General features: G+C 37.1%; 1 protein-coding gene and 1 long non-coding RNA gene across 4 annotated transcripts in view; both read left to right on the top strand.

The window, feature by feature from the left end:
• The window catches only part of LOC115412190 (dehydrogenase/reductase SDR family member on chromosome X), a 68859-nt gene extending 59262 nt beyond the window's left edge, over nucleotides 1–9597 (top strand). For all 3 annotated transcript variants that reach the window (XM_030124535.1, XM_030124537.1, XM_030124538.1), the window contains 4 exons: nucleotides 1047–1148; nucleotides 1268–1475; nucleotides 2007–2214; nucleotides 6877–9597. In XM_030124535.1, coding sequence (XP_029980395.1) covers nucleotides 1047–1148; nucleotides 1268–1475; nucleotides 2007–2214; nucleotides 6877–7056 — 698 coding nt within the window. In that variant the 3' untranslated portion in view covers nucleotides 7057–9597. The remainder of the gene's footprint in view (nucleotides 1–1046; nucleotides 1149–1267; nucleotides 1476–2006; nucleotides 2215–6876) is intronic.
• Nucleotides 9598–9951: 354 nt separating this feature from the next.
• Nucleotides 9952–24128, top strand: LOC115412191 (uncharacterized). The gene is made up of 3 exons (XR_003934307.1): nucleotides 9952–10282; nucleotides 10377–10385; nucleotides 24114–24128. It is a non-coding gene; the product is annotated as an uncharacterized LOC115412191 (long non-coding RNA).
• The last annotated feature ends 2615 nt before the right edge of the window (nucleotides 24129–26743 follow it).

The following is a 26743-nucleotide window of genomic DNA, read 5'->3' as shown; positions in this document are numbered from 1 at the left end:
TCTCTGTTTTTATTTTGTTTCCTACAACATTTCAGAATGTTTTTTTTTTTTTGTTGTTTTTTTTACAATTTTTCTGTATTTCTTATTTTCATCAGTACAATACAATCTCCTCAGGTTGAGGAGCAGGAAAAGAAACAAAAGAACAGAAAAACAAACAAATGAAAAGAAAAGCCTGTGTTGGTGTCAGAATATTTTAAGGTCCCTTAATAGTTACATTTGTCCCTGAATGTCAGCCATTTCCCCCAGTCTTTCATAAAGAGATTTTCTTTTAGCTTCAGTTTATATGTAAGATGTTCCATGACAAGTATATCATCCATGATTGAAAGCCAGTGTTTGTAAGACAGAGCATCAGTCTTAAGTCAGTTTTTTTGTTATGGCCTTCTTCCTGGCCACCAGGAGGATCTTGACAAGATATCTGTCTTCTTTATGCACCGATTCTTCCAAATGTCCGAGGTAAAGAACAAGACAAGAATTTTGGATTGCATATCCCAACATATCACAGAGAACTGAGTGAACCTTCCCCAGAATAGTTGAATATTTGCGCATTTCCAAAACGTGTGTGATCTGAATCAATGTGATTACGAAGTCTCCAACATGGCTTCAACATTTCAGAATGTTTACTTTAGATTCACAATATTCCGTCTGAATGTAAGTGAATTTTAGCCCGAAATGCTGTGATTTTGCCATGGAAAGCAGTTTTACATCTAGGTGAAGAGGTCAGATGTCCTTCTTTCATGGTCAACAGGCAACCTTGATGACAGTGCAACAAAAGAGGAGATATCAGCTCCTGGTCATTGCTGTCTTACCTGTGTCTTATCATACATTAGGCTTGATAGAGTGTTAAGCTTTGATGGAGCTGTGGAAGAAGTATTAGTTTGATATAATGTTCTGGTCCAGGAGAAGCATTGTGGTGTAAGATCCCACAGAGCTGGGTGTAAGAGATGATTAATACACTCTTTGATGTCTTACCGCCAGAAAAGACTAGCAGAAATAATCCGTTTACAATAGCTCTGATGTGTGTGCTTTTGTGTGTGTGTCCATTCCAGTGGAGTTCAAGAAATTGGACCTAGCCTCTTTGCAGTCTGTTCGTCAGTTTGTCCAGAGCTTCAAGGAGCGGGACCTGCCGCTGAACATTCTGGTCAATAATGGTAAGTGATAGAAAGGAATGTGTGGGTATGTTTAGTAAGAGGTCCATTCAGTATCTTCAACATCACGGGGAATACATTTGGGGAAAGTACCGAAATGTGTTTTATTTGTGTGTTTGAAGCCGGCGTCATGCTGGTTCCTGAGAGCCGCACCGAGGATGGATTCGAGCAGCACTTCGGGGTGAACTACTTAGGTCACTTCTTATTGACTTGGCTGCTCCTGGACACCCTGAAGCATTCTGGGAAATGTGGTTACTTCTCCCGAGTGGTCAGCGTCTCCTCCTCGGCCCATCGCGTTGGTGAAATCACACTAAATGACCTAAATGGCTGGTAGGCTCACACACATACACATGCACATTCATTTAAAAGCATACACAGCACATGCAGAGAGAACCATTTTCTGCAAATACTCAATAAATATGCTGGATAGAAATAATTTCCCTGGTCCTCTCTCTGCTGGCAGCATCACATGTATCTCATTTTCCGTTGGCATTATTGCACAGCTTCTGTCACCAGGTGTTGCCCCAGCTTGCAGCTCTGCTGTCCACATGTATTAGCAGGCTAAATATCTTCATTGTGTTGCATGCTCAGAACTCAAAACCTGCAAAATAGTAGCATATTTACTATAATCCAGTAAGCTTTTAGTCAAAATGCTCTTCTCAGCCATGATAGCTGGTAGAACTGTAATGATGCCTTCTAGGATCTTATGCTGTTCTGATACATCACTGATTTCAAACTTCAGAGACCTTGAAAACCAGGCAACAGACAGACCAAAGCAGATAACAGGGGAACATAGAAGAAGTGTTGTAATTGCTTTTCTTGCAATAGTCTGACTGTCTCTCTTGCTTTCTCTCTTTCTAGCCAGTATTATTCAGCCCATGCTGCCTATTGTCGCAGTAAGCTAGCCCAGCTGTTATTCAGCTCCCACCTCCACCAGCTGCTGCAGCGTGGAGGCTTCCCTGTGACTTCCTGTGCGGTGGATCCTGGCATGGTGGATACCGGTCTCTATCGCCACCTCTGGACACCCCTCCGCTTGGCACAGAGTATCATCGCCCACCTTCTTTTCTGGGTATGTTGCTTCCTCTGACAACAAACCGCTCTGTTCACATAAAGATGGTGTTATTCAGAGCTTTCAGCTACAGTATGTGTTGGAATCTTAATTTCAGATCTTAGATCATTGTGACCATGAATCAGGAGCAGAGCCAGACAGTTTTATATGGGTCCAAACAGAGGATACACAGGGGTGGCATAAAATGATATCTTGGTATATTTTTTCCTGCATGGGAAATCACTATAAGCAAAAACTAATTTTATAATGTTGCTTTACTTACTTCCCATATATGTGTGAAGCAACAGTGAATGCATCATTAAGACTCATATAATAAGATGTAAGAGTTCAGCTTGTGAGATTTAGATTCAGATCAACTTAATCCCAAAGGGAAGTTCATGTCCTTCAGCTCAAGAAGAAAACAAGGAAAAATTAAAAATTAAAAATGTAATCGGTGAATTATTTATAGAGTAGGTGTGCTTCATTTTAATGTAAGTGCCACTGACTCAGGTGTTGTACAGTCAGTGGGATGTAGTTTTGTGGGATTTCCTGTTATTGCTCAGTCCTGCAGCAGTGAGTTAAGTCTTCCACTGCATCTACTTCTCTGGTTGGTTAGAATGTGGTCAAGAGGTCCATGATGTTCTTTCCAGTCACCCAGCCAGGAATATTGCTCGTAATCATGTTTTCATTTATTTGTAATAATCTGAAAATAACAGTCTGTGTGTTTTCATTATGTTTGAATGAGACATTTAGGTCTACACACATAGTTTCCTCCTCTTCTCCTGTTATTTTTTTCTTTTTTTTTAAAATTGTGTTAAGATCCATTAAAAAATCCCTCCATTGTATAAACTAGAGTGAACCAAAAGATCCAGAACAGACAAATCAAACACTGACTCTGACAAGCGTGTTTTGCCTTTTTTGTTGCCACCATAGATGAGGGTGAGGATGGTATTCAGTTGGTTCCAATCTGCCACTTCACTGTTAGATTAATCTCAGAATTGCACACTGAAACTTGCAGCCTTCAGTGGGTTAGGAATTTAAAAGTGGTGTTATACAGGGTTCCTACGCAAGTATGGAAAAGTATGGAATTTGATTTTATAAATTTCCAGGTCTGTAAAAGTATGGAAATGGAAACAAATGTATGGAAAACTATTCATGTTTCCAAGACTGTTACCACTGTTATATTTTCTAAAACATAAAATTATTATCTAAAAGAATAAATGAATCAATCTGTTTTTTTAAGGCGTTTGCTAGTGCAGCTAAAATGTTTGTGTGAGAGCACATACAGTTGGCTACATGTCCCAGAAAACATTTGGCCAGATTGACAAGTTGAATGCCCCGCCTTCTGCTCTTACCCTCCTCCAACCCATTTTAAGGCCCGCCCAGGTGCCGTCAACTTTCACTGCTGTTTCGACGAACAGGTGATATCCTCTTACTGTTTGAGCGAGCTATTCAACATGCCTTGTATGATCGTTGGCAGAACTCATAATGGGTAGATGTAAATTCTCTGACGACTGGCTCATAAATCCCAAATATAAAGACTGGTTGGCTGGTTGGAATTTTTTTACCAAGACATCTGGAAATTAGTGTCAGGAAAAAGTGTGGAATTTTGAAATGTCAAATGTGTAGGAACCCTGGTTATAATTTTTCTTATCGTAACTGCCTCAAAAATAGTAGTTTCTGGTTGTGACTCCAGTTCTTTGTTTAAGTCCCACTAGTGGACACTTCTTGCCTCTGCATATTCTGTGTGTGTTATAGCAATTATTTTAAATGTTATTAATAAGCAATTAAGTCCAATATAGACACTTTCCATTACTGTGCAAAACAAAAAGATAAAACACATGTGCTCGCACAGTTCATCTGCATCTAAAGTGCTGCTAAAAATCACTGCAAGCTGTTCACTATTACATTATGAAACACTTCTTGCATAGCTCAAAGCACTGGCCGGAGGCTGCTGTTAATGTCCCTGGGATTTAATGGAAGGAGACACAAGTGTGCGTGTTTGAGACCGAAACTGCAGTTGTCACGGGCATTTACCTCCAAGCACAACCTTTGGGCTGTTTTTTTTTCCTCACATATACCATCACATTACTCACACAGACTCATTCATGTAATGATTAACATGCAAACACCCACATCCACAAACACACAAACTGTAATTCTTGCTTGTTACAGCACCTTTTGCCGCATGCAGGTTCTTTACAATAATTCAGGTGTGGTGCCACAGGCTAGGCTAAAGGGTAGAAGCAAGAAATAATGGGTAGGTCAATGTAAAAGACACTTAATGACTGTAGAAATGGTCTAAATACCCACACTGGCAACTACTGATTCATTTTTGTGAACTCTCTTAAAGACGTAAACAGCTGTCTTTAACTAAAAGCATCTTCTGATCTAAAGTGTTAGATAACATTTGAACCTCTTATCCTATTAATATACTGAAACAATTCCGATAAAATGCAGTTTCTCAGCTTCTCAGTGGCATCAGATTCAGAGGCTCCGTAGTGAACATGGAAACATCGTCATCATTTTCTGCTTCAGTTCACAAGTAAAACCCTTGTACTTTAACAAATAACAGTGGATGTAGATGTTTGTTTTATGTCCAGTTAATGATTATTCAGTTTTCTGTTTAGATATAGTAACCTTTGAATTTACTCTCAGCTTTTATGATGATCAGTAAATTAAACATAGGAAAACACCTGATTTTTGACTGAAAAATGAATAGAAAATAGAATAGGAAAATAGAAAAATACAGAGGATAACATAATAAATGGTGATAAATCGTTCAGGAAAGGCTTAATGTAGAGGAAAAATCATTTAGAAGTCAGCATAAAAATAGTTTGGCTTTTAAGGGTGAATGTGTGGTTTACCAGAAACGGCATAGGGCAGAAATAAACAAATAAGGTGGTTTATTATTTATCATCATCAGTTTAGTTTTATTCTTTGAATTTTAATCCGTGTTATAGTTATCCAAGATGTTATAGAAAATATTTCATATTTCCTTGAGCTTATCAAGTGTATTTTTTGTGATTAGAAAAGAAATAATTCTTTTTAGTCATTGCAACTCCCCCTTCTTCCATAGAGAGGCTATACATATCGATGGTGCGATGCTCTTATTGTTCCTCTAAAAATCAATATAATTAGTAGGGCTGTCAAAATTAACGCATTAATACGGATTAATCCATCATCATGATTAATCTGATTAAAAATGTTAATGCAATTAACCCATCTGCAGCGCAGAATGACTCTGAATGTCTCTGGCAATGCATTTTAGGCAGTTTGTCCAAGTAGAGTTACTGTCACGCATGAACAAATGGTCACTTGATCCAGTAGTGACAGGCAGCAGAACCAACCCATAAAGATGGAAGACACTAAACAGCAGGTTGGCCCTCTGGATGGAAATATGAGGACAAAAAAAAAACCTAAGATGGAATATGAAGTATTATGCACACTCTGCAAGACGCAGTTTTCTTTTTACTGAAGTACTTCCAGCTAAAAATACCACATTAACGCGAAGCATATGTTAGTCGGGGATTCTGCTAGCACTTCGGCTAACGTGTCACCTAGCTTGTGGCAAACACGTTAAGTACATATATATTCCCTTCTGGAGTCAGTTTACTCATGCAAAATGAAACGTGATTAATATAGATTAAAAATGAATGATATTTATTCATGATTAATCAAAACAAGAAAAGCACTCGGAGAGTGCAGACCTCCGCCAAGACAGATCTGCCCCCCCACCCCATCACCACCAAACTTTAATAATTTCTTCCCTGTGCCCGTATCAACATTTCCTGAAAATTTCATGGAAATCCGTCCATAGCTTTTTGAGTTATCTTGCTAACAAACAAACAAACATGCAGACAAACATGCAAACAAACAAACACGCAAACACACAAAGCAAAGCGATCACAATACCTCCTGGTGGAGGTAATTAATCCACAGCAACCCTGTGGTTAATCTGATTAAAAATTTTAATCATTTCACAGCACTAATAATTAGCAATAGCATGTTCTTAAAAAATAGAGCAAAAAAAAGTAGCAACACATAGAGCAGCAACATGTAAGATTGGTGAGCCTGTTGTCATGGAAACCAGTTTTCTTTTCTCATAAAAAAAAAAAAAAAAAAAAACGTAGTAGGAAGTATTTTTTTACCATGCTGGAAACCTGAATGCGTCGTGTTTGCCCGCATGGTGAAAAAAATGGAGCCCTGCTAGCAAATTGTATTTCATTCTAAAAGTCAGTTAAAATTCATGTTTGGAAGTACGTCGAAGTAGTGCAGCACACACAAAAACACACACAGCCTGTTTCACATACAAAACAAGCAAGTGCACTATTGATGCTTCCAAGATGTGATCCCGTCTTTGCTCTGAAACCTGCTCCTGGTCTCACAGCTGACACCGAGATCATTGTTAAAACGCATCAACACTAGCACACACACAAACACACACCCTCAGTCTTCTTCTTACTGACGCTAACATCCTGTGGCATCACCCCTCCTCCGGCATTCACACAAACACTCAGCCACGGTCTTTGTTTTTGCTGCGATAACTTGTTGTTGAACTTGTCATCCTGTCGTCACCCCGATTCCTTTTGATGTTTATGTATCTCCGGTTTGCTGTGGTTTTTAGAGTTATTCGTGTATGTCCTCGTTTGTGAGTGTGTATGTTTGTGCGTCTTCCCCCAGACTCCTGCAGAGGGTGCTGCCACTGTGCTCTACGCCGCTTTGTCACCGGACCTGGAGGGCGATTGCGGAGGAGGCTACTGGGCAACTGGGCGTAGGGAGATGACAACACCGGCGACCTTTGACCCCCAGCTGCAGCTTAGCCTATGGGACGCCACCCAACGACTGCTGGGCCTGCAGTAGCACAGGCCTAAAGGAGGACTATCAGGACTCTCCGCAGACGAAAGCATCAAATAAAAAACCTTAATCCGGAGCAAACCAGCCACCTTCCCCTCTCCACCCTTTCATCCCTTTTACTCTGTCTTTTTTCCCTCCATTCATACCTCACGTCGAGGTGTTCTGTTGTAGCGCTGGATTGTGATTGGTCATTTGCAGTGTTAAGACCTCCTGCCAAACAAAGAAGGGCTACAGGGAATGGAAGACATTTTTCTTTCACTGTGAGCAAGAAAAAAAAAAAAAAAAAACGCATTCTGCATAAGCAATTGAGGGTTAGACCGATAAGTGAATTTGTTGTTGTAGCCAGTTTCTGATACTGGTCTCGACTTCAGATGTCTGACCAGGGAAATCAATCACAAGCTGCGACAACACCTGCCTCACTCTGCCTTAATGTCATTAGTTGGGATTTCGATTTGGGAGTTTTATTATCTTACAGCAAATTAAGTCAAAACACAGCTGTAGACAAATATTAAAAATGATTTTTGGAGACAAAAAAGGTATAAAGGCTTCAAAAACTTGTCGATTAAACCCTAGATCAGACACTGACATTCATGCATCATGACAATAATCTGATTTTTAAAGCTAAAGCCTCGCTGCGGCGTGGCAGTGTGATGTCACCAGTATGCTCTGATACATCACCATTTCCCAGATCGTCCTGACATCCCACCCATCTGACTGGGAGCACTTTATTTCCTTTTTTTCTGGTGTGCTTTTACTGGTTCACCACTGGTAGTTGAGAGATGAGCTGTGTGAATTCTGCCGTTCTCCTGAGGAAGCCACCTCCTGTTTTCTCTCTCCGCCGTTCTGCAACCTAACAAAAGACGCTCCTTTGGACTGAAAGTGTGGATTTGGGACGACACTGAAAGAAGGAAGAATCCCCGTTGCGAGATTTAGGGGGGAGAAAGTTCTAATTCCCCCTATAGACGAGAGTGGTGACACGTTCTGTTTTGTTCCAGGGGGGAATTTTCATGCTGTTGTCTTTTTCTGAAGGATTTCCAGACGCTTCTGTTTGCTTTTGTCGCCTGTTTGCTCAGAAACAAAAAGGGAATGAGGAGGAACCAACTGCCACTTCAGTTTGTCCCCGTGTCCCTGTGTGATCTCTGGTAATCGCTTTTGCTGTCTGTGAGACGTGCGTGTGCGTTTCATACACATGAGTTCCCGTTAACTCGGTTATAGATCCGATTCTTGGTGATGGAGAGCGCAAGAGGCAGCCCCGGAGAAGTGGAGACAGGAAGGACAGACAGGAGGAAAGCATCCTCTTTTATTTTTTCGGCATTCAAGCTGTGATCGGTTCGTTATTGCTGCTGCTGCTCCTGCCGCTTCCTCATTTGGCGCTACTCCCAGTGCATTGTGGGATTGAGATTTCCCAGTGGTGAGAATCAAACTCCATCTGCTGAGCTGACACACGCACACACTCAGACACACTGGAAGCTGTATATCCAGGCACCGGCTTATCTAAACATGCACACGGCAAACAAACACTTGTGTTTCTCATGCAGGAAAACACACTCACTCACACACACACACTCTTCACCATAATACCATCTCCACTGTGATTTACCATTTGGCTGTGAAGATGAAAGTTTTATCTCCAACATGTATTTGCTAAAAATCCTTCCCCATAAGTAATTGCCGATGTGCATTTCATTACTTCGAATACCGCCACTGAGCATCCAGCATTCATTAATATCTGCTGTATGTGAAGCAATAGTATCACTGTGGTAGCTAAATCAGCCAGTAGCACAGAGCTAAACACCGAGGAAAGGAAAAGTGAGCTCCAGTATGAAGTCACGCAAAAGAAACTGATACCAGCCATCTATCAGGAAATCAGTTTCTCTGTTTGCGTGTGTAAAAAAAAAAAGAAAAGAAAAAAGAAACAGTTCGATAAGACATGGATAAAAGTATGAATGGTTTCGTCTAAACCCACACTGCAGGAGTTCAATCTAGGTTCCAATTCAAGATGTGGAACATTTTAAGGATGTACCCAATTAAGACTGAGCCTTCAGGCGACCTGTGGTTCAAGCCGACTCCCGTAATGAGAGAGTCAAGTCTAATTAAAACCAAAACTACTGTAACGCATTCAGGGGCTCCTCGTCGATTCTCAATATAAAAGCATCCAGGTTTACTGCACAGCTTCACAGTGTTTTCATTGAGAGATGTGATGTCAACGACAAATGGTGGACCAGGTCATTAGTAGTAGTAGTAGAAAAAAAATAAAAAATAACCCTGCCTGGCTTACCTTACATTATACATACAAATGGCTTTTTTAGGCTTTCTTGAAAATTTCACAAAGGGTTGTTCTCATGAACGCTCGACGGCGGCAAAAAAAAAAAAAAAAAAAAAAAAAAAAAAAACGAAATGGAAGCGGCACTGTCAGCCCCATCCAGCCACAATTTAACTCTGAAATCGTGTCAGATTCCAATTATCTGGTACAAAAAGCCTCCTCTAGCAGGTTTATTTCATGTCGATCAGAGAAGCATATTCTAGGGACACTGATTCAATAAAAAATCATTTCATTTAAAGCTGTATATGACCTGGCTTGTAGAAAGTGCAACTGAATAAAATAGGACAAACATCTCTCTAGAGCTGCAACCGATTAATCGACTTAAAGTGATCCAAAAAAATCATTCAACCACAATTCTGAATCAAACCTTTGTTTCCTTCATTTCTCTGCTGTTAAACATCGGTTCCACTGTTGTGTCTCACACGGACGCTTATTGTGACGCACAAAGAAGCTTCAATTCAGCAAAACTGCAATAGAATATCTCCCTTCAATCAATTCGAGTCGATTAATCGAATCGGGACTTTTTGCATTAACTTCAAGCACCTAGTGGATTAATCGGTTGCAGCTCTACATCTCTGTACTAAAGGGTGTTTTCTGATGTTGCAGATGTGCAGGAATTTGAGTCTGAATGCCAGCAATATCTTATCAGTATTATTTCTTCTTCTTAGTGTTGTCAAACTGTTTGGGAAGTGTTTATTGCCTCAGTACTTCCTAGTTTCTCTGCGTGGATCCCCCGAGGCTCCTCTAAGGACTAAATAACAGAATAACAAACAAACCAAACCCACTCCCACTTGAACTACTTGCGCTTGCTTCGTCTCTTCTCACAAACAACACCAGCTTAGTACTCGGCGGCGCTCATCGTAAAAGAATAACATTAAGGTTAAGATCTCATGTATGTTGCATCCCTCGGTATGAGAGAGACAGAGGGAGGGGGAGGGGGTCGTCACTGACTTTTACATCCGAGCACAAGGTTTTCCAAAGACGAGGCGAGGGGAGTGCGAAGGTCCGTCTTGTTGTTCTTGTCGTGTTGGTGTGCAGAGCTAAATAATCAATGGTTACCTTGTTATGTATTTAGCGTATTCCTGAAGAGATTCTGCACACGCAGGACGACGCAGTGAACTGTTCTGAACTTGAATTGCAAATATAGAAAAAGAGCAAAGACAGCTCTATTAACTGTCTGTGATATTGTCTGTATGTGATTTACTTGTATATCATCATTTTAAGGCGTCGTCACCACTGAACATGGACCAGTGGGGCTGTATGTAGACTCTAAATGCTCCTAATAGCCATTCTTCTGACTGACATGGGATTACATTTATATTAAATGTTCTAGTCCCAAGTTCTGCAAATCCTAAATGTGTATATGTATAGGAAGAGAGACCATATAAAGATGTATACAGGGGTTTACCAGATGAACTGAGTCCTTACTCTGGTAGCAGGTCCGGTAAAGAGACAACACATTTTGCATTTTACTCTCCGTTTACCCATAATGCATTTATCCTGATACCATTTCCCCTATATCACCTGAAGTCCAGTGTAAACACTCAGTCCATCTGGGCTTCTGTAGATTTATGAAATGTGAAAAATGTTTTATTTTTATTATTAATTTATTGTTGTTGGAGAATCACATCTTATTGCTTTTGCCGTGCCTAAGAAAATCTCCCTCATATATGTGTAACTGTGAATTTTTCATGTAGAATTGAGCTTGTAGAAACTGTGAAGCCGTCTTGTCCTGTGCATTGCCGTAAGTTTTTTCTCTCTTTGCAGCGTGGGAGCATGAGTGTATGAATGTGTGTGTGGGTGTGTGCGCGTCTAGATAAGGGGAGTTCATGTCCACGTTTTTTGTCGATGGTTGTGACATTCCAGCAGCAGCCACCACCTTTTCTATTATCCAAAGCCTCTCAATAAACATATCATTGTGCCACTCTTTCTCTTCTGTCCTTTACGATGTGTGTGAGTGAGAAAACTGTCAGTCTGATGACACGGCCTGAGACACCGAGCCTCCAGCGCAGTCTGAACTTTACAGACATTCTCAGATCTATCGGTGAAACGCACACACACCAACATCTCATCAGTCTCCAGTCACTTCACTTTGATCAGTTTAAGGCTAGTTTTGTGCTGTTTTAACCCTGTAACACCAAATGTATCGAATTTGATACATGAGTTTTGTGGCCTTCTACATCAGAGGTGTCAAACTCATTTTAATTCAGGGGCCACGTTCAGCTAAATTTGATCTGAAGTGGGCCGAACCAGTAAAATAATAACATAATATATAAATAATGTCAACTCCAAAATTTTCTCTGTTTTAGAGTAAAAGAAGTAAAATTAAACAATGAAAATGTTTACATCTACAAACTATCCTTTCAAGCAATGTGAATAGCATGAACAAACTGAAACAATAAGTGTAATTTTAACAATATTCTGCCTCAGTTTATCATTAACACATGTTCATTTTAACTTACAGATCACAGCGGGTCTGCAAATACACAAAACATTTAATAACAGGAAAAATATTGTTAAAATTGCACTTATTTTTCTGAAGACGTTTCAGGTTTTTCACATTTGTTCAGATTATTCACATTTTTTTTTGTCAAATTATACTTTGTTTTAGTGTAAATACATGAAAATATTCACATTTACAAGGAGAAAAATGTCGAGTTTTGAGTATTTATAGATTATTATGATGCTATTTTACTGGTCTGACCCACTGGAGATTGAATCGGTCTGTATGTGGAACCTGAACTAAAAGAACTGTTAATTTCTTAATAGCTATTTTTGCATTTCACACATTCATCCAAAGGGCCAGACTGGAGTGTAATTTTACAGTATTCTGCCTCTGTTTATCATTAACACATGTTCATTTTAACTTACAGATCACAGCGGGTCTACAAATACACAAAACATTTAATATCAGGCAGACTATTGTTAACATTGCACTTATTTTTCTGAGGACGTTTCAGGTTTTTCACATTTGTTCAGATTATGCACTTTTTTTTTTGTGAAATTATACTTTGTTTTAGTGTAAATACATAAAAATATTTACATTTACAAGGAGAAAAATGTCAAGTTTTGAGTATTTATAGATTATTATGATGCTATTTTACTGGTCTGACCCACTGGAGATTGAATCGGTCTGTATGTGGAACCTGAACTAAAAGAACTGTTAATTTCTTAATACACTACCAGGCGAAAGTTTGGACTCACCTGATTTTTCTTTATTTTTATGACTATTTTCATTGTAGATTCTCACTGAAGGCATCAAAACTATGAATGAACACATATGGAATTATGTAGTTTAAAAAGGTGTGACAAAACTCAAAGCATGTTTTATATTTTAGATTCTTCAAAATAGCCACATTTTACTTTTATTACTGCTTTGTGCATTCTTGGCATTCTCTTGATGAGCTTCATGAGGTAGTCACCTGAAATGTTTTCCAAAAGTCTGGAAGGAGTTCCAGATGATGCTGAGCTCTTGTTGGCCATCTGTGGTCCATCTCATGTCATTTAAATAAGAAGGTGAGTCCAAACTTTTGCCTGGTAGTGTATCTATTTTTGCATTTCACACATTCATCCAAAGGGCCAGACTGGAGTGTAATTTTGCAATATTCTGCCTCAGTTTATCATTTACACATGTTCTTTATAACTTACAGATCACAGCGGGTCTACAAATACACAAAACATTTAATATCAGGCAGAATATTGTTAACATTGTCCTCTTAAAACATTTCAGGTTGTTCATATTTGTTAGTTATTCACATTTTTTGTGAAATTATACTTTGTTTTAGTGTAAACACATGAAAATATTTACAACTAGAAGCACTCGGAGAGCGCAGACCTCCGCCAAGGCTGATCAGTGGCCCCCCCCGTGGGCCCCCCCCCCCCCCCCCCAATCACCACCAAAATGTAATCATTTCTTCCTTATCCCATTTCCAACAAACCCTGAAAATTTCATCCAAATCTGTCCATAACTTTTTGAGTTATGTTGCACACTAACGGACAGACAAACAAACAAACAGACAAACAAACAAACAAACCCTGGCAAAAACATAACCTCCTTGGCGGAGGTAATTAATAAGAGAAAAAATTTGGAGTTGTGAGTATTTATTATTATGATAGTATTTTATTGGTTTGACCCACTTGAGATTGAATTTGTCCGAATGTGGAAGCTTAGCTAAAAGGATTGTTTATATCTTAGTGGAATTTTTGCATTTCACAACTTCATCCCAAGGGCCGGACTGGACCTTTTGGCGGGCTGGATTTGGCACCTGTGGTCTATATGATCAGTGTGATATTTTTTGTCTTGAAAAACCTGATGTATACAATTAGATACATACAATACACAGATAATCCACCAGGGGGAGGAATTCATTCACCAGAGGCCTTTCCAGTGACACTACAAGATTGTTATTAATGAGGAAGGTGGCAGAACTTTGCCAATTTTGAAAAGGAATTACCAATTTGTTAGACATGTTTGTGTTATATTTTTGTTTGTTCAAAAATAATAATATTTAAGCATTGAGACCTGATGTATCAAATATGATACAAAATTGAAATTCACACATGGAAATTCATTCATTCATTTTCTGAATTCGCTTTATCTTAGGGTTGACATATACAGACAAACAACACTGTGGTGCAGTGGTTAGCACTCGTGCCTCAACAGCAAGAAGGTCCTGGGTTTGATTCCAACACCAGTCAGTGGGGGTGGGACCATTCTGTGTGGAGTTTGCATGTTCTCCCCATGTTTGCGTATGTTGTTTCCAGGTAGTCCGGCTTCCTCCCACCATCCAAAGACATGCATTGAGAGGTTAATTGGTTCATCTAAATTGCTCATAGGTGTGAATGTGGAAGTTGATATTGGGGGGGGGGGGGGGGTTCAGAAGGACCAATAAAGGCTCCAGTTTCAAAGAACTGGAATTTTGTGTCAATGATTTAATGGTTCAGGCTTTACAGGGTTAAATATCAGATTAAACTGACCAAGTGTTCAACATTGTAATCTACAAATCACCCACACACATTATCGTTCTTTAAAGGGGTAATACAATTGTGCTCATAAATTTACATACCCTAACAGAATGTGTGATTCTTTGGCCATTTTTTTGAGAATATGAAAGACAATACAGAAACTTTTCTTTCACTTGTGGCCAGTGGTTGGGTGAAGCCATTTTTTTTTTTATCAAACAAATGTGTTTGCTCTTTTTAAATCATACTGACAACAGAAAGTGTCCAAATGACCCTGATCTGAAGTTGACATACTCCAGTTCCTACTAGTTGCATACTCTGTATTGACCCGTTTAACCTTATAACACCAAACATATTATATTTGATACATGAGTTTTGAAGCCCTCTACATGATCAGTGTGATATTTTTTTCTTGAAAAACCTAATGTACACAATTAGATACATGCAATACACAGATAATCCACCAGGGGGAGGAATTCATTCATCAGAGTCCTTTCCAGTGACACTATAAGATTGTTGTTAATGAGGAAGGAGGCAGAACTTTGCCAATTTTGAAAAGGAATTACCAATTTGTTACACATGTTTGTGTCTATTATGTTTTTGTTTGTTCAAAAATAATAATATTTGAGCATTGAGACCTGATGTATCAAAAATGATACAAAATTGAAACTCATACATGGAAATTGATATTTGAAAACAATTTTTTGGGGTTGTTCAGAAGGACCAATAAAGGCTCCAGTTTCAAAGAACTGGAGTTTTCTGTCAGTGATTTAACATCAGTGAAAGCTTGAGGTCTTTTGTGGTAGTTGTGGATGAGGCTCTTTTATTTTCTCAGAAGGTAAAGCTGCCCATTCTTCTTGGCAAAACACCTTCAGTTCCTTTAAGAGTTTGGGTTTTCTTGCATAAACTGCATATTTGAGACCTCCCCAAAGTGTCTCAATGATATTGAGGTCAGGAGGCTGAGATGGACACTCCTTCACCTTCACTTTTTTCTGTTGTAGCTAATGACAGGTGGACTTGGCCTTGTGTTTTGGGTCATTGTCATGTTGGAACATCCCAGACCATCTCATGTGCATTCTGTCAGGATATGTACACTTATGAGCACAGCTGTATGTATAAGTATGCATCTATTAATATTCCAAAGCTATGGATCGACACACATTATTACATGACACAATATATACCTTCATAAGCCTCATAATCAACTTGTGTAGAAGAAACGCTGCCATTTCAGCATTAACCACCATTCTTTACATTTACAGCTGTGTCCAGAGGAGAAAACAACTGTACTTCTAACTTTTATCACTTTGTCACTTTTTTGGTTCTAAACGTTGTTTGTTTTTGGTTCTCTTCCAATTTGGTCCCTTTCTGATGCTTTGGTCAAAGGCGTAGTAGTAGTAGTAGGACTTTATTCGTCCATTTAACAGAACATAGTATATACATACATATGATTTGGATTTCTATGTTAAACATGAGTGAAAAGGCATAGGCTGAAGCAACAGCTTATTTTGGCCTACCTTATTTACAAGAGGGACAGTTGCAGAAACAGAACAAGACGGCACAGTTTTATTTTATGTTTATTCATTTTTTATTCTTCTTATTTTTTTTTTAGATGGGATAGTTTTTAACACTTTGAATAAAACAAATAATATGAATCTAAGCAAAATCTTAGATTTATGCTAATAATTAGCTTACTTTGTCTTAATATTTTATAATTATTGAATACCTTAGTTTTAAACATCCTTTTAAATGCAGTGACTGATGGTTGATGTGCATGTTTTTAATTCTTTATCCAGGTTATTCCATACGTTTACACCAGTTACAGGTATGCATTTGCTTTTTGTGTTCTTTTTGATTTCTTGAGTGACATAACATTTATTTTTCTGCATAGTTGCGTGCATTTTTGGCCACGATCTCGTATTGATAGTGGGAGAACCAGAACCCTGTAACATCTTTTCCATCACATCCCAAACATTTTCATTGTAGTTCAGGTCTGGACTCTGTGGTGGCCAATCCATGTATGAAAATAAATTACATTACATTTTATTGAACCCACAACGGGGATATTCAGTCGTCAAGGCGGCAGAATAAAGAACAAGAAAGATGACGTCTCATGTTTCTGAATCACTTTCACAATCTGATTCTGATGTTGTCATTGTGGAATGTCTATATGCCATCAGTGAAGAAAATAATCCAGTTACATTCCTGTTCAGATGACCTCATTTTATGGACACATAATGTTGTGAACCTAGACCTGACCAACTGAAACAACCTCAGATCATAACACTGCCCCCACAGGCTTGTACTGTAGGCACTAGGCATGATGGGTAATCGCTTCATCTGCCTTTTTTCATCAGTTAATCTGGACTCATCCGACCACTTGACCTTTTTCCATTTGAAACACAGTCCAATCTTTAAGCTTCCTAATAATAATAATAATAATAATAATGATAATAATAATAATAAGTGTTCAGAGAACGCAAACCTCCGCCAAGCACCCCGAATGGTGTGTGTGTGTGGATCGACAATTTCTTTTAAAACTATGGATGTCCAAAACAAATTTCATAATGATATTTCACAAATGGCATTTTTTAAAATAATTTTTTGAAAATGGTGCATGAAAAATAACAAAAGTCAACAGAGCGTAACAAAAGAGAAATGGAGCAGAATGATATTTCGTACAAAGTTGAAGCTTGGTACCAGTCATGTGTAGGTCAAATTATATTAAATTCCAATCAATATTTGTTGAGTTATAATGAAAAATGTGTGGTAAATGGGATTTTCAGTGTTAAATGTAAATGTCCACAGAGTCCACATTCCACAGTGGATGTGGACAATTTTGTGCCAGATACAAGATATTGTTATAAGCTACGGGTGGATCAAATTGGAGGCTAATCGGAGTAGTTTTGAATTTTTTAATGAATTTTGGAAAATTGCTCAGTGATGAGTGATAGGAAAATTTGAGATTTTATGACCTTGCTGTGACCTTAAACTTTGGCCTACTTGGCCCAAATTTTAATGGGTTGGTCCCAGGGCCTAGGCCTATCTGTGGGTACAATTTGGTAAAGATGGTTGGAATAGTTTACCCGTAAAGTCGCAAACAAACAAACAAACACACAAACAAACAAGAAAAGCACTCGAGAGAGTGCAGACCTCCGCCAAGACAGATCTACCCCCCCCCCCCCCCCGATCACCACCAAAATGTAATCATTTCTTCCTTGTGCCAGAATCAACATTTCATGAAAATTTCATGAAAATCCGTCCATAACTTTTTGAGTTATCTTGCTAACAAACAAACAAACATGCACGTATGCACACAAAGCAAAGTGATCACAATACCTTCTGGTGGAGGTAATAATAATAATAATAATAATAATAATAATAATAATAATAATAATAATAATGATGATGATGGATTAGATTTCTATTGTGCTTTTCAAGGCACCCAAAACTGGTGGTTGTTTCAGTAATGAGAATCTACTCACTGCATCAACTGGAGTTAAACAATTGAAACATATTAATAATTGCAGTAATTATACAATGAAAGTTCCTATGGCGAGGTGCTGCCTTTTTCTTTTTTTTTTTGGCTTGGCTGTTAATAATGATGTGTGACTTAATGGAAAAACACCCCCAGTGTGTAAATACCTTGACACCATTTCACACTGTTATGCAAAAGTGAACAATTATCAGTAACATATTTAACCCCCTGTATGTCTGAAAACACATACGAGCAGCCAGACACGTTACTATGGGATAGATTTGAGGTCAGTCCACAGTGGGGTGTAGAATTCTTTTTTTCTGCCTGACAACTTAAATTACAATTCCCTTAAAAGTAAATCTGGAATTTTTCTTGATGATGGCCTGCAGCTTGGACTTATTCCATTAAATAAAGTACTACTTGATTTTCTGATACTAAAAAATGTGCTGTGTGTCTATATTCTTCACCCATAAAGACCCAATGCCAGTTTTGTGGCAGTTCCTAAATGGATTTTTCTCTATTTTTTTACATTTCCTAAGTGATTTACCACCATTTATTGTAATATTATCCTCTTTACTTTGTGTTTTTTCAGTGAAAATCATGTGTTTTCTCATATTTAATTTACTGATCAATTAGATGTTCATAAATGTCCTATCAATACATGTAAATAATTGGTGTAAAATGCACTTTGTCATCTTTTCACGGTAATCAGACATGACCCATTTGGACATTCAGAGGCTCCGTAGTTTCCGTGGAAACACCGTCATCTTCTACAACATTGATTCACCAGTAAAACCCATGGAGTTGAATCAATGACAGTGGATGGAGACACTTGGTTTATGTTCAGTTAATGAGAGATTTTACTTAAAAAGTCACTTTTTCTGCAGTTTTAACTGTTTTAACCCTCAACTTTAATCTGAGTTTTTATGAACATCCACATGATCAGTAAATTAAATATAACATACCTGATTTATTCTGATAAAAGACAAAATACAGAGGATAACATTGTAAATAAATGGTGATAAATCACTTAAGAAAGATTAGATATAGAGAAAATTTCATTTGGGAACTGACATAAAAGTAGCGTTGAATATTTATTGGTTAAACCTGAGGGATATTTCTTTTTCTGTTTTTTTTTTTTTTTTTTTTTTTTTAATCTTGCTTTATATTGATCATATGGTTATAGTTACAAAGTACTAATGCAGAATACACAGTCGTGGAAAAAAATTATTAGACCACCCTCATTTTCCTCAATTTCTTGTTCATTTTAATGTCTGGTACAACTAAAGGTACATTTGTTTGGACAAATATAAGGATAACAACAAAAATAGCTCATAATAGTTTAATTTCAGAGCTGATATCTAGACATTTTCCATGTTTTCTTAATGATAACCAAAATCACTTCAGTTCTTACATCAATATCTATGTCATTGTACTGACAAAAACAGTGCTTTTAGGCATTCCATGTTTTCTGTTCGGTCTGTTTTAGTCACATGATACACACAGGAGTTAGTACTGGATTGCATAAATATTGTTTTTGATGACTTTTGATGGTCTAATCATTTTTTCCGAGACTGTACATTTTTACTCTTTCCTTTCCTTTTCTTTGCCAAGTTACCAACACTGATGTATACAACCAGTAAATCAGTTTATCATAGCTGCTGATAAGAACAGAGATGGGTGCTTCTATGAAACTTCTATGAAAAAGACTAATGTTATGAAGCAAGTTTGGAAGCACTTTGAGTCTACTTTAAAAATAAATGCTTACTGAAATAAAAGAGAAACTATTTTTCAGATAAAACACATTTTTATATTATTTTACATTCTATTTAATACAAAAATCTGCATGTAACACTGTCAAAAGGACACAAAAATTATGCGGTACAATTTTTTGGAGTATCTCTTTATTCTCTCACAGGTACATTTTGGGAATTGAATTCATTATGCAAGGCAGAGTGTTTCACAAAAATGACTGCTGTTGCAAAATCTTTCACCATTTATATGTGTTTAACTGAGCAGGTTCCGCATGTAACGTGAGTGGACACGATGGGTTACACACAAAACCTGGAATGAGACTGTCGATTTATGAAAAACCCGCATGTTTGGGTTAGAAAAACCACTAAATTTACAAATTTAACGGTGTCTTTATTTATTTATTTATTCTTACATCAATATCTATGGTGTTGTACTGACAAAAACAGTGCTTTTAGGTATTCCATGTTTTCTGTCTGTTTTAGTCACATGATACACACAGGAGTTAGTACTGGATTGCATAACCATGTTTTTGTGGACTTTTGATGGGCTAATAATTTTGGTAACACTTTATAATAAGTACACACTATGAAGCATTAGTTAAGCATTAACAAATACTGAATTCATTATTTATAAAGCACATTTCTGCCATGAATACTCATTAGTATATGGTTTGTAAGCACAGTTATAATGGTTTTACTCATCATTCATCATTGATCATCATTCATTCATAATCATAATCATTCAATCATTCACTTTGTTTTAATAATCCCATGTGCTGTGTCTTTCCTTTGCTAGAATAACTGAAACTTTTGTGAGTCTTTAGGCATTGCCAACCTTTAAATCTCATTTGTAAACGCTTTAGATGGCAAAGACAGTGCACACTTTAGATGAGCTCACACTATATACTTAATTAATAAGTATTAAGTGCTTTATAACTACCTGAAATAATGAATTCCTGTATTAATAACTGTTTATAGGACATCTATTGGAAAAGAAATGTGTGAGTTAGTATTAAATATCCACTAACACAGGGGTGTCAAACTCATTTTAGTTCAGGGGCCAAATACAGCCTAATATGATATAAACTGGGCCACACCAGTAAAATAATACAAATAATAGGATAAGGACTTATAATGTCAACTCCAACATTTTCTCTATGTTTTTGAGTGAAAAAAGTACAATTCTATAATGAAAATGTTTACATCTACGAACTGTACTTGAGCATAAAATGAACAAATATGAACAACCTGAAAATTCTTACGAAAAATAAGTGCAATATTAACAATATTACGCCTTAGTTCATCATTTATACATGTGCATCATAACTTACAGAGCACAGTGGAGCTACAAATACACAAAACATTTAGTAACAGACAGAATATTGTTGAAATTCCACTTTTCAGACATTTTTGTAAAAGGCCAGTCTGTAAATGTAACCATTTTTGTGTAATTTTACTTTTTTTTTACACTAAAACAAGGAGGAATATTTGCAGTTTTCATTATTTATAGGTTATTATGGTAGTATTTTACTGATCTGATCCACTTTAGATTGATTTGACCTAAATGATTTTAACACCTTTGATTGTTAATATCTTCAGTGTTATTTTTGTATTTTACAAACTCATCCCACGGGCTGGATTGGACCTTTTGGCGGGCCGGATTTGGCCCCTGGGCCACATGTTTGACACCTGTGCACTAACATATTAACATGTAACCATTAGTGCATGTCTTAATAGTGTATGTGCGAGCATAAATGCACATCATAACTGGTTTATAAGTGATGCAGTAGTACATTTTTAAATGCTAAATCCATAATTTATAAAGTATGAAAATACAATCACTAAGCACGTTGTGGATGAGCTTATTAATGATGAGTAAAGCCATTATAACTGTGCTTATAAACCATATACTAATGAGTATTCATGTCAGAAATATGCTTTATAAATGATGAATACAGTATCTGTTAATGCTGAACTAATGCTTCATAGTGTGTATTTATTATAAAGCAGTGGTTTCCAACCTTTTTTGGCTCGTGACCCCATTTTAACATCACAAATTTCTGGCAACCCCAGACATTCAAAACAGAGACATTTTTCTCTTGGAGATGTCTTAGCGCAGGGGTGTCAAACTCATTTTAGTTCAGAGGCCACGTCCAGCTAAATTTGATCTGAAGTGGGCCGAACCAGTAAAATAATAGCATAATAATATATGAATAATGTCAACTCCAAAATTTTCTCTGTTTTAGAGTGAAAAAAGTAAAATTAAACAATGAAAATGTTTACATCTACAAGCTATTCTTTCAAACAATGTGAATAACATGAACAAACTGAAACAATAAGTGTAATTTTAACAATATTATGCTTCAGTTTATCATTTACATATGTTCATTATAACTTGCAGATCACAGTGGGTCTACAAATACACAAAATATTTAATACCAGGTGAAATATTGTTAACATTGTACTTACTTCTCTTAAAACATTTTAGGTTGTTCATATTTGTTCATGTATTCACATTTTTTGTGAAATTATACTTTGTTTTAGTGTAAATACATGAAAATATTTACATTTACTACGAGAAAAAATCTGGAGTTGTGAGTATTTCTAGATTATTATGATAGTATTTTATTGTTTGACCCACTTGAGATTGAATTCATCTGAAGGTGGAAGCTGAGTTAAAAGGATTGTTAACATCTTAGTGTAATTTTTGTATTTCACAACTTCATCCTAAGGGCCGGACTGAACCCTTTGGTGGGCCAGATTTTGCCCCTGGGCCACATGTTTGACACCTGTGTCTTAGCGGGACCAGGGGGATGAAGAAATCTTTCCATTCTCTGTTCGGTCCGGTTTCAACTGCGTCCGGGCAGGTTGCAGTGTAGTAACACATGCAATTACATGATCGGGTCAATCCAGATATACCCTCTCAGATATTACATCCTGCATTTTATTTGAACTTGATTTTTTATTAGGAAAAATGTGTGGTGTTTCAATTATAATGAAATATATACTGAATCATTAGAAAATTGTTTTTATTAGTAGTTTATTTACATTTTTTTAATCAATTACTAGAAATTTCAGGCGACCCCATATGAATTCTAGGCGACCCCACCCCAAGGTTGAAAAACACTGTTATAAAGTGTTACTATAATTTTTTTCCACGACTTTATTGCTTAAGTTCCGACTTCAGGAAAGGAATCCACTCAAACTCTTGTGAACAATTCCCCTCCTCTGCTCCCTGTTAGTATATTCACAAACCTAAAGATCAGACGAAGTGCAAAAAAGAATCAGACATGTCTCCGTTTGCATATGTGACAAGGAGTTTCTATTAGAAGAGGCGGGAAAAAGCTGCTGTCATGTCGTCTTAAAGGAATTCTCCGTTGAGGGTTGATTAGACAGCTGAGGCAACGTGACGGAGCATGGCTGCAAAGACACGAGAAGAACAGCAGATACTTGAAATGCAGGGAAAATATAACACAGCCCAGCAAGGTGTGTGTGTATGTGTGTATGTGTGTGTGTGTGTGTGTGTGTGTGTGTGTGTGTGTGTGTGTGAATGGCAGGCGAGGTGAGTTACATCATGTTTATGCCTTCTGTCTGGAATAACTGGCACAATGAGGAGAACGAGCTGCTCCTCTGCAGCTCTTTGTAACATGAGGGCACATACAATACAGTCTGTCTGTGCTTAATTGACTGTCATCTGTACTCGCTCAAGCAGAAAACAGGGAAAAGGCAACCTAAAATGACAAAAATGATCATCCCTCTTTATGTCTCGGTAATTGATGATCATATATTTGGGACAGATTAAGGTTCGTAACAAGGAGTATAATCCTCAGAGCATTATAAACACACTTAATAGGCCCTTATTGAACCATTAAGTGGCAGCTCTCCCTCCATAAATTCCTTACGGGAGATTTAATGAACTCATTGGATGCACACTCATAAAATAGGAAGTGACTAATAAGCATCCATTTATGTAATTACCTCCAAATGACTGAGAAGTGATTATTATTCATGGCAGTATTGAAGAAGAACTGGGTTGTACACGTTCTCTTACCTATTTTGACCTAAATTACCACAGTCTTGGATCATAAACCATGGTGAAGCTCCCCCACAGTTTGGTTAGTTAGTGAACTTACCCAATGAATACTATTATTGTGTTACTTACAGTGTTTCTGCAAAAGGAAGGAACTGCACATTAGCATATTACAGCGTTTCTTTTGTGCAAAGCAATAAGCCATCAGGTGATTTTGGTCATTTTCAGAGACAGAATCGACTAAATAGTTCACCAAAAATGTGCTGTTGAACATTCCTTATAAGTTGAGCTGTCTGAAAGGGTTTTCACCAGCATGAAAACAACTAGGAAAGGGAGGGGGGGTCGCTTTAGATCAGGTGTGTCTTACTCATTTTAGTTCAGCCCAGTATGATCTCAAATGAGCCAAATCGGTGAAATAATAGCAACATAACTTAGAAATAATAACAACTCTTTTTCTATGTTTTACACTGAAAAAAAGTAAAATCATCTTACGAAAATGTGAATAACCTGAACCAGCATGTACAACCTGAAACTTCTTAAAAAAAATAATCGCAATTTCAACAGTTATGAAAAGATGGTCTGCATTGCAAACATTTTCATGCAATTGTACGTTTTTACAGTACAAAAAAGAAAAATGTGGAGGTTATAGATTATTATTATTATAGTACTCGTGTGTTCATATTAATAGCGATATCTAGGGACTGAAGTTAGTAAATGTGTTGTTCCTGTTTTTAATTTCATATCTTGTCAAGCAGTATGGCACTGTGCTTCCCATCAACCGTCATGGGCAATGCAATGCGATTAGTTGCTTTTCCATTGGACATAAGTGCAAAACTTTACCGATATTTACTAAATGTAAAAAAAAACAGAAGTGCGTAATGTCAGTTTTTCCATTAAATTCCAAATGCGATGATTTCTTTATTTATTATTATGAGATGACACAAGAAGTCATTCGATAAACATGGCGACGAACGTAAATATGTTGATTTACAGATATATTCATTATTATTATATATTACCCCTCTATCCTGTACTAAATTAAAAAATGATTTGGTTTCCTGGTGTGTCCACACATACCGCGACATGTTTCTTTCAAAACTTTTCTTCTTCGCTTGTTGTAATGTCTGTCTACATCCGTTTTTTTTTTTTTTTTTAATCAAGTGACTCTAGTTGTGGAAAAAGGTCTTTCCATTGCAGGTTTGTGTGATATATCAATTGTGCAATGCCCAAAAAAACATATCTTGCCAGTGCAAAAACTTTTAATCAAAAAAGAGTTTTGGCAAAATTGTTGTTTTTCCATTGGGTAAATTTTTATGCGGAAGTAACATTTGCACAGTTTGAGGTCAATGGAAAAGCGACTATTGTAAGGCTATTGTATTCCAAAATTACTAATATCTCACAAAATATTGGTCCTATCAACTTGCCAAGATATTTAATGCGGAGATGGGCCTATTCCACAACTGTAGGTACCAAATTAGCCATTTAAAAACATCTCTATTTTTCAGAACTGTGCAGATACACACACACACACACACACACACACACACACACACACACACACATAGACACTCTGAGACCCTCCAGTATTATGATACAGATTTTACTGATCCGATGCACATAAGATTGAACTGGTCTGAACTAAATGATTTAACACCCCTAATATAATTTTCATTTTTGCATTTCACAAAATCATCCCATGGGCTGGATTGGATCCTTTTGTGGGCCGTTTTTGGCCCAAGGACCGTATGTTTGACACCCCTGTTTTAGATAAAGTGAAGATGATATGAAGAAATGCTGGTTTTCCGCTGCTAAATAGTAAGTTCTACAAAGATCATTGGTGATGTCTAGCAGTGAAGTGGCAGACAAACACATTTACACTGGCTGCAAAACAACAGGCTTTCAATTAAACAAAATTAAATAAAATGGGGAAGAGGAAGTCTGTCCTGAGCTGTTGTAGAAACATGAGAGTGTGAAAATGACCTGTTCTCTCTGTAGATGTAAGAGTCTCATTCTAAGGTAACAAAAATACAACATTTCCAAGTACTCTGGATCCAAAATAAAGTCAGCCAGTAGATGCTGCTCCAAAAAGCCCTGACGCCCATAAACTTACTCTGATCTTCTCTAAAAATACTGAGTAAATATTTTTTTTTTTCCAACATCCAATCTCATTCCATTTATTTGGATGCTCCAATAAGACTTCTGGTGGCCCATCTTCAAACTATCAAGATTTTAGGGCAAATATGAGACTTCGAGGTGTGATTTTGGAGCTTCTGTTTATTGAACAACACATTTTTTTTGGTTATATTTTCTGATAGACAGGTCTTTAGTTGTATTAAATAATTCAGTGATAAATCGCAGTTGTGGTTAATAATTAATAACATACACTAATGAGACAATAAATTATTTATTACACAAATACTTGATGATGTTTAATATTTTACAGAGTCACTAAGCTAGTGTTTAACATTAACTCATCTATGACCCCATACAGTCCATCAGTTCTGCCCATTCTGTCCAAATATGGTCCCTTCCAGCTCCCAAAACCCAATGTGGTGACAAATCCCAAACCATTTGCTTTAAAGGTAAATCACTGGGTTGTGTGTGATGGTTCACCCACTAAGTCTCATAAATATCCTTAAATCTCACCCACTGGACCATGTTTTCAGGGACTAATTCAGTGACTGTAAAAACAAACCTTTAGCATCTACTCAATAAAAGTGAGGTAACAATTTGCACTCATTTTGGTTGAGTAGATTTTACCCCATATTTTGAGTAAAATGTGATTAAATTTAACAGCTATAACACACTAAAAGAAATTAGGTAAATCCATCTAACATATCCCAATAGATTACACAACAAATTACTCATAAAAAGTGAGTATTATTAACTCTCTGTTGTTGATTGGAAAATGTTCATCTACTTAATTTAGGGCAGGGAGTATCAATCTAACTATTGATAGTATCGATACTAAGGTGTGTGTGTGTGTATTGGTATCAGATTGATACCAAAATTTCCAGTTTCGCCCACCCTGTTGAGCCACATTATGTAATAAATTCCCATTATGTAATAAAAGTTCAAAATGTGATAAGAATGTCACATCATCTTGTAATAAAGCCGCATTATGTAATAAAATGACGCATTTTGTA

Source organism: Sphaeramia orbicularis, chromosome 21 (genome assembly GCF_902148855.1).
Source record: "Sphaeramia orbicularis chromosome 21, fSphaOr1.1, whole genome shotgun sequence".
Lineage (NCBI taxonomy): Eukaryota > Metazoa > Chordata > Actinopteri > Kurtiformes > Apogonidae > Sphaeramia > Sphaeramia orbicularis.
This window is presented reverse-complemented; position numbering and strand designations above follow the sequence as displayed.